Source organism: Lycium barbarum, chromosome 8, assembly GCF_019175385.1.
Source record: "Lycium barbarum isolate Lr01 chromosome 8, ASM1917538v2, whole genome shotgun sequence".
NCBI lineage: Eukaryota > Viridiplantae > Streptophyta > Magnoliopsida > Solanales > Solanaceae > Lycium > Lycium barbarum.
In genome coordinates, this window is record NC_083344.1 from 91,120,117 (window position 1) to 91,129,526 (window position 9,410).

At 42.5% G+C, this 9,410-nt stretch overlaps 1 protein-coding gene across 1 annotated transcript; it reads left to right on the top strand.

Moving 5' to 3' along the window:
- The first annotated feature begins 1,851 nt into the window (after window positions 1-1,851).
- On the top strand, window positions 1,852-8,284 carry LOC132605993 (uncharacterized). The gene is made up of 2 exons (XM_060319291.1): window positions 1,852-3,107; window positions 8,098-8,284. The coding sequence occupies exon 1, from the start codon at window positions 1,852-1,854 to the stop codon at window positions 2,929-2,931; it is 1,080 nt and encodes a 359-aa protein (XP_060175274.1). The 3' UTR covers window positions 2,932-3,107; window positions 8,098-8,284.
- The last annotated feature ends 1,126 nt before the right edge of the window (window positions 8,285-9,410 follow it).

The window sequence follows — 9,410 nt, forward strand, 5'->3', positions numbered from 1 at the left end:
TAAAATCATTGATTTGAAAGGGCAAACAACATCGGATTTTAGACTTCTATATATCGTTGGAATCCTCTCGTTAAGGCCTTTCCGAAAACATAAGTCTTGTCGGGTTTTGAACACATTGACCGGAGGGCGTTTTCGTCCTTTAAAATTTGACTTTAACCGTTTAAGCCTCTAAAAATATAGAAGTGGTTTACCCTAAGGGTTTTGACCATTCTAAATCCGTTTTTGTGTAGTTTGAGGCAATCCGGAGACTCGAGAACGTAATTTTGATTTATTGGGAAGTGTGTTTGAATTGTGAATTTGAGGTAAGTGAGACTTTAAGCTTTGGGTACTTGCTTTTCAAAACCCATTTTAAAAATATGTTTTCTCTGCCTGGTCCATGTGTTGGGACGAGCGTGTGCTTGGCAGAATCGGTGGTCCTTCAGGCCAGCCGCTTATATTTTATTTTCAAATAATCCAAAACTCTCTTTATAAATTATTTTGTGATGTGATATAGCTGTGAGCCATGATATTGGGGCATTGTGTATGCTTCGCTTAGCATTGTGTATGCTACTTGATTATATTGTGGCATTGTGTATGCTTCCCTTAGCATTGTGTATGCTTCTTGATGATATTGGGGCATTGTGTATGCTTCCCTTAGCATTTTGTATGCTTCTTGATGATACTGGGGCATTGTGTATGCTTCCCTCAGCATTGTGTATGCTTCTTGACATATTTGGCTCATTGTGTATGCTGCCGTGGATTCATGGTGTTGATTAATTCTTTAACTGCCACTTATGACGGTTGTAGTGTAAATTGTGTTGAGATATATAATATATTTGATAAACAGTGGTTTGGACCTTAGTTGCTATTATATAATCATATATTCATATGCATAATATTTTTGTGCTTGTTGTGTGTTTGTATTTTCTAACACTTGTTCCAGGGGTATTTGAAGTGGCGGGTCGAGGATCTTACTGGGTTATATTTATGTATAACTCACTCCTTACCTGCATGTCCATGCAGATACTGTCGTTGAGAACGAGGCTGGTAATTGAAGACTTCGTGAGTGGATTCTGTTGCTGAGGTGAGCCACCGCATTGTTCGTGGAGGCAGCCATTTCAGCTTTATCTAGTTTATTTCTAGTTATTTCTTTTATTTTGGGTTTACATGCCCAACACTCAAACTCATGTAACTCTGTTAGATGCTCCATGGTCTTAGCGTGGGACGTGGGCTAGAGATTCTTTTTATCTTAGCGTTGATTGATTTTCGTAAATTGATTAGGGATTTGGTTGGCGACTATTTCACATTTTTATCATTAATAACGTTGTTGGACCTGCACTTATTTTCTTTTAGTGCTTTTGTAAACGATTAAGAGTATGATATATGGTTCGCCTGGCGGGTGGCATTTCCTGGGTGCCAATCACATCTAGCGGGTATTTTGGGACGTGACAAAGTTGGTATCAGAGCTTAGGCTTTAAGTCCCGGGTCCATGGAGCAGTGTTTAGTAGAGTCTTGTTCATGGGTATGTAGGCGCCCATACTTATGAACTTGAGGCTACTGGACATCTAGGAATTTTTCCCTTCTTTCATTCCTTGTTCGTGCGTGAGATGAATCAAGTTTAACCTTGTAATATTTATTTCGCAGATGGCTAAGAAACGCGCATCTTCATCTGCTAAACGTGGTGCTGGACAGAGTGCTACCCGCGGTGGTAGCCAAGCTAGTGCTCATCAGACTAGAGCTCAGACTAGGACTCAGGCCACTCCTTAGCCTGAAGTTGTGAATGGGGGTCAGCCCCGAGTTGCGTCAGTGCAAGTGCAGGAACAAGTGGTTCAGAACAATCCACCGGCACCAGCTGCCGCCCCTACTATTGCTATGCCCGCAGAGGTGGTGACCAGATTATTGAATGTGTTGGAGGCATTGGCGCCTAATAATGGTGGAATTCCAGGTCCTCAGGCCACTTCACAAGCACAAGCTCAAGTTCAGTTGAATGTTGCAGCTAATCAAACACCTCAGTTGGCCCCTCAACAGTTTGTCCAGTCTGCAGGGCAATCTAAGGAGTTTAAGAATTTCATGGGTCTTAAGCCACCAGAGGTTGATGCTTCACCTACTTCTATTGATCCTCAGAAGTTCATTGATCGTTGTGAAAAGATATTGACTACGTTGGGGCTGAAGGAGACTCGTGGTGTGGAATTTGCCACTTTCTTATTCTCAGGGTCTGCAGAGTCTTGGTGGATTTCGATTCAGAGAGGTAGACAAGCAGGGTTACCACCTATTACTTGGTCAGAACTTTTAGCACTGTTTAAGGACAGGTTTATTCCATTAAGCAAGCAAGATGACATGAGACGTCAGTTCAATAATCTGCGGCAGGGAACTATGACCGTTACAGAATATGAGGCCAAGTTTATAGATTTATCCAGGTATGTACCTTATTTGGTAGAGGATCCGAGAGAGAAGGTGAGACGATTTGTGGATGGACTTGAGCATCGCTATCGTGGTCCTGTGGTACGAGATGTGCGATATGGTACCTATTCAGATGTAGTTGACACTGCTCTCCGTTACGAGTCTTATCTAGAGATGGACAAAGTTGAGCGTGAAAGAAAAAAGCCACGTAACACATGTGGGTTTAGTGGTGTTCCATCTGGGGGCAAGAGTGGTTTTTATCGTGGGCAGTCCAGATCTACTCAGTCAGAATCAGTGGTGCAGTCTTCTGGTGGTTATTCCGCTAGACAGGGCCAGCAGCAGATGCAGCGGAAGGGTAATAGCTCATATCAGTCAGGTTATCATCCGAGGTGTTCTAACTGTGGTAGAAATCACAGTGGTCGTTGCTTTGGGGCAGATGGGGCTTGTTTTACTTGTCGTGAAAGGGGGCATATTGCTAAATACTGTCCTAAAGGAAATTCTGGTGCTAGTCGAGCTACTACACAGCCGCAGGGAACTACTACAGCTACATAGGGTCAGATTCAGCCAGCTAGGACTGCTCCACAGGTTGCTCAGGGAGGGGGTGGACCGCCGAGATTCTTTGCTATGACCAGACAGGATGTCGAGGCATCTAATGCAGTAGTCACAGGTATTATTACTATTGGGTCTCATGGTGCATATGCTCTTATTGATCCTGGTTCTACGTATTCGTATGTATCTCCTTCTTTTGCTATATTCTTAGAACGGGGATTTGAGTCTATTAATGTGCCGTATGTGGTAGAAACCCCAGTGGGGGGAAGTATATTAGTGGATAGAGTTTATAGAGATTGTGTGATATCTGTTCAGGGCAGGGACACCGTAGTTGATCTATGTGTGTTACCGATGTCCGCTTTCAATGTGATTATGGGCATGGATTGGTTGGCATCATGTTATGCATCGGTTGATTGCTATGCTAAGCTTATACGTTTTAATTTTCCCGGAGAAACTTTAGTGTGGAAAGGCATGACTCCTGTGACTCAAGGAAAAATAATATCTTATGTAAAGGCACGGCGAATGATTAATCATGGGTGTTTGGGTTTTATTGCTACCGTTCATGAAACTCGAGCGGAGAATGTTACTATTGATAGTGTTCCTGTTGTTCGCGAATTTGCGGATGTTTTTCCTGAAGATTTACCCGGCCTACCCCCGATGAGAGAAATCGAGTTCAGCATTGATTTAGTTGCAGGGACTCAACCTATCTCTATTCCTCCATACCGTATGGCTCCCGCCGAGTTGAGAGAACTGAAGGTTCAACTCCAAGAGCTACTTGATAAGGGGTTCATTAGGCCTAGTGTATCGCCTTGGGGTGCACCTGTGTTATTTGTGAAGAAGAAGGATGGCACGATGAGAATGTGCATTGACTACAGGCAACTGAACAAGGCGACTATCAAGAATAAGTATCCATTGCCTCGTATTGATGATTTGTTTGATCAACTGCAGGGTGCTACTTATTTTTCCAAAATCGACTTGAGATCAGGTTATCATCAGCTGAGAATCAAGACTGAGGACATCTCAAAGACAGCTTTTCGGACAAGATATGGGCACTTCGAATTTTTGGTGATGTCATTCGGGCTGACTAATGCCCCCGCATCATTTATGGACCTCATGAACAGGGTATTCAAGCCATACTTAGACCATTTTGTGATTGTGTTCATTGATTATATTTTGGTCTACTCTCGAAGTGAGGTTGAGCATGGACAACACTTGAGAGTTGTGCTACAGACACTTAGGGAACTAAAGCTTTATGCCAAGTTCTCAAAATGTGAGTTCTGGTTGAGCAAAGTTTCATTTTTAGGACACGTGGTGTCCCGAGATGGGATTCAAGTTGATCCAAAGAAAATTGAAGCAGTTCGAGATTGGCCTCAACCCACTACTCCTACAGAGATACGCAGCTTCATGGGACTAGCTGGATATTACAGAAGGTTTGTGGAGGGTTTCCCGAAGATAGCTGCTCCATTGACACATTTAACTCAGAAAGGTGTGGTATTCCAGTGGTCAGATGAATGTTCAGAAAGCTTTCAGAAATTAAAGACTGCGTTGACTACGGCTCCGATTTTGACCTTACCTACTGATGAGGGTGGTTTCACCATTTATTGTGATGCATCTCGAGTCGGGTTGGGTTGTGTCTTGATGCAGAATGGTAAAGTGGTAGCTTATGCGTCTCGACAGCTAAAGAAACATGAGAAGAATTATCCAACTCATGACTTAGAATTGGCCGCAGTTGTATTTGCACTCAAGATCTGGCGTCACTATCTTTATGGTGAGCCGTGTGAAATCTATACTGATCACAAGAGTTTGCAATACATATTCAAGCAAAAAGATCTGAATTTGAGACAACGACGGTGGTTAGAGTTACTTAAAGGTTATGATCTTACTATTTTGTATCATCCTGGTAAGGCGAATGTGGTGGCAGACGCCTTGAGTAGAAAGTCTATGGGCAGCTTGGCCCGATTTACTGCTGAAGAACGACCTATGGCTAAGGATATTCAGGCATTCGCCAACCGCGGGGTTCGGATTGATCATACAGTACAAGGCAGGTTACTTGCAGTTATGGTGGCACAATCGTCCTTAGTGGGGCAGGTCAAAGCTTGCCAATATGAAGATCCCCGTCTTGCTAGATTGCGAGATCGAGTGCAAAATGGGGGCGTTAAGTCATTCTCTATTGATGACGAAGGCGTGTTACGTTGTCATGGTAGACTGTGTATTCCTATGGTAGGTAATGTGAAGCAACTAATTCTTGAAGAGGCTCATAGCTCGCGGTACTCCATCCACCCAGGTGCTACGAAGATGTACCAAGACTTGCGTGGATTGTATTGGTGGAAAGGTATGAAGGCTGACATTTTGAAGCATGTGACAAGTTGCTTAAATTGTCAGTAGGTCAAATATGAACATCAAAAACCCAGCGGAGTAATGCAAAACTTGATTATCCCAGAGTGGAAGTGGGAAAGGATTACGATGGATTTTGTAGTTGGTTTGCCGAATACTTTCAAGAAACATGACTCAGTCTGGGTGATTGTGGATAGACTCACCAAATCCGCTCATTTTATACCAGTTCGGGTTACTCATACCGCAGAGCAGTTAGCAAATATTTACCTCCGTGAGATAGTACGACTTCATGGTGTGCCCATTTCTATAATATCTGATCGAGGTGCACAATTTACTGCTGAGTTTTGGAATTCTTTTCAGAAGTCGTTGGGTTCACAGGTCGAGTTGAGTACAACTTTTCATCCACAAACTGATGGACAGTCTGAGCGAGTTATTCAGATTTTAGAGGACATGCTTAGAGCTTGCGCGATTGATTTTGGTGGTCAGTGGGATGATCAGTTGCCTTTGGCAGAGTTTGCTTATAATAACAGCTACCAATCGAGTATACAGATGGCACCGTTTGAGGCTATATATGGTCGCAGGTGTCGTTCACCAATTGGATGGTTCGAACCGGGCGAAGCACAACTATTAGGTCCAGATCTGGTTCAACAAGCCTTGGAAAAAGTTGCATTGATACAAGAACGGCTTCGGACAGCACAAAGCAGACAAAAGTCCTATGCAGATAAGAAAGTACGTGATACGGAGTTCATGAAGGGGGAAAAAGTCTTTTTAAAAGTATCCCCTATGAAAGGAGTTATGAGATTCGGTCGGAAAGGCAAGCTAAGTCCTAGGTACATTGGTCCTTATGAGATTTTGGATCGAATTGGGTTGGTGGCATATAGACTTGCTTTACCTCCGAGATTGTCTACTGTTCATCCTGTATTTCACGTGTCTATGCTAAGACGATATGTCGGTGATGATAGCCATAAGATTCAACCAGAGGATGTGGAGCTCGATGAAAATTTGACTTATGAAGAGGGTCCGATATCTATTCTTGATAGGCAAGTGCGACAATTGAGGTCGAAGAAGGTAGCTTCAGTCAAAGTGTTGTGGCGTAATCATCCAACCGAGGAGGCTACTTGGGAGTCTGAGACGGATATGCGAGATAAATATCCTCATTTATTTGACGCGACAGGTATGATCTAGATCCGTTCGAGGACGAACGTCATTTTAAGTGGTGGAGAATGTAATAACCCATATTTTTTTTAGGCTTAGTTGGTAATTTAAATAAAAGAAGGAAATATATATATATATATATATATATATATATAGAAGAATTAAGTGGTACAAAATAAAAGAAAAGGAGGATTAAAGGGTCCTTTAAAAAAAAAAAGGAAAAAGAGATGTGGGCCAAGCCCACAAAAAAAGAAGAAAAATAAAATAAAGAGAAAAAGGAATAAAAGTCTGATGCATCAGACGTGACAACAGAAAACAGAAACGATAGAAGCAGAAACAAGAAAAATAAAACGCAGTAGAAGGAAGGGAAGAAAAAGAGGGGAGAAAAATAAGGATTTTCAACCTAAATCATCAAGGTAATGCCTCTGATCTTTTATTTAATTTTATTATATAATTATGGGTGAATTGTTATGGTGAAAACATGGGAATATTTTGAGGAATTGAGAAAGTTTAGCTCTAGGGTTCTTCAACTAAAATCATTGATTTGAAAGGGCAAACAGCATCGGATTTTAGACTTCTATATATCATTGGAATCCTCTCGTTAAGGCCTTTCCGAAAACATAAGTCTTGTCGGGTTTTGAACACATTGACCGGAGGGCGTTTTCGTCCTTTAAAATTTGACTTTAACCGTTTAAGCCTCTAAAAATATAGAAGTGGTTTACCCTAAGGGTTTTGACCATTCTAAATCTTTGTGTAGTTTGAGGCAATCCGGAGACTCGAGAACGCAATTTTGATTTATTGGGAAGTGTGTTTGAATTGTGAATTTGAGGTAAGTGAGACTTTAAGCTTTGGGTACTTGCTTTTCAAAACCCGTTTTAAAAATATATTTTCTCTGCCTGGTCCATGTGTTGGGACGAGCGTGTGCTTGGCAGAATCGGTGGTCCCATCAGGCCAGCCGCTTATACTTTATTTTCAAATAATCCAAAACTCTCTTTATAAATTATTTTGTGATGTGATATAGCTGTGAGCCATGATATTGGGGCATTGTATGCTTCCCTTAGCATTGTGTATGCTACTTGATTATATTGGGGCATTGTGTATGCTTCCCTTAGCATTGTGTATGCTTCTTGATGATATTGGGGCATTGTGTATGCTTCCCTTAGCATTGTGTATGCTTCTTGATGATACTGGGGCATTGTGTATGCTTCCCTCAGCATTGTGTATGCTACTTGATTATATTGGGGCATTGTGTATGCTTCCCTTAGCATTGTGTATGCTTCTTGATGATATTGGGGCATTGTGTATGCTTCCCTTAGCATTGTGTATGCTTCTTGATGATACTGGGGCATTGTGTATGCTTCCCTCAGCATTGTGTATGCTTCCTGACATATTTGGCTCATTGTGTATGCTGCCGTGGATTCATGGTGTTGATTAATTCTTTAACTGCCACTTATGACAGTTGTAGTGTAAATTGTGTTGAGATATATAATATATTTGATAAACAGTGGTTGGACCTTAGTTGCTATTATATAATCATATATTCATATGCATAATATTTTTGTGCTTGTTGTGTGTTTGTATTTTCTAACACTTGTTCCAGGGGTATTTGAAGTGGCAGGTCGAGGATCTTACTGGGTTATATTTATGTATAACTCACTCCTTACCTGCATGTCCATGCAGATACTGTCGTTGAGAACGAGGCTGGTAATTGAAGACTTCGTGAGTGGATTCTGTTGCTGAGGTGAGCCACCGCATTGTTCGTGGAGGCAGCCATTTCAGCTTTATCTAGTTTATTTCTAGTTATTTCTTTTATTTTGGGTTTACATGCCCAACACTCAAACTCATGTAACTCTGTTAGATGCTCCATGGTCTTAGCGTGGGACGTGGGCTAGATATTCTTTTTATCTTAGCGTTGATTGATTTTCGTAAATTGATTAGGGATTTGGTTGGCGACTATTTCACATTTTTATCATTAATAACGTTGTTGGACCTGCACTTATTTTCTTTTAGTGCTTTTGTAAACGATTAAGAGTATGATATATGGTTCGCCTGGCGGGTGGTATTTGCTGGGTGCCAATCACGTCTAGCGGGTATTTTGGGACGTGACACAGACAGGCATGTATGAATAAATAGAACCTGGATTAAACAATACATTCACAACTTATATCAGACAGAAATGGTACCTGAGATAACTACATCTGAAGCCTCTACTTCGGGTCTACCCGAAAATGCATAAAATCTGCCTCGACCTGACTGCCCTGCCTGAGATCTACCTCGAGGACCTTGCGAACCATCGCAGCCTGACTGAGCACCGCCTCTAGATGAAACACCACCACAACCACCAGACAGTCCTAGAGTCCTCGGAGACTGAATATCCTGCCTGGGTCGAGTACACTCTCTAGCAAGGTGGCCAGGCTCCCTACATGTATAACAAATCCTCAAAGGCTGAACCTGATGAACAGGAACTGCAGACTCAGATGGAACCACACTACCGGCAGGTCGGAGATGAGATGTCTCTGGAACACCCTGCCTGGAGGTCCCACTAGATGAAGCCTGTAAAGCTAACTGCACGGGACTGCCGGCATAAGGCTGATACGGCCTAGAAGACTGACCGTCGCCTCTCGAGCTAGAACCACCATATATCCCAATCTGTCGCTACCTCTTCTCACTACCCCCTTCCAAATGCATGGGCCTTAATGGCCTCGACTAAAGAAGTATGCTCGATGATGGACTGGAAGGAAGCCCCTATGGCCTCCATCTGAAGGCAAGGAATCTGAAGAGGATCGACTAACCCACTAACGAAACACCTAATCCGGTCAGGCTCAGTAGGGATCAAGGGGGTGGAATAACGGGCCAAATACAGGTAACGAGTCATATAGGCCTCCACAGACATGCCCCTCTGATCAAGATGTAAAAGCTCCTCCATACGTGCCTCTCTCAAAGATCGCGGCACATACTTCTCAAGGAAGGCCCAGCAAAACTGAGTCAAAGTC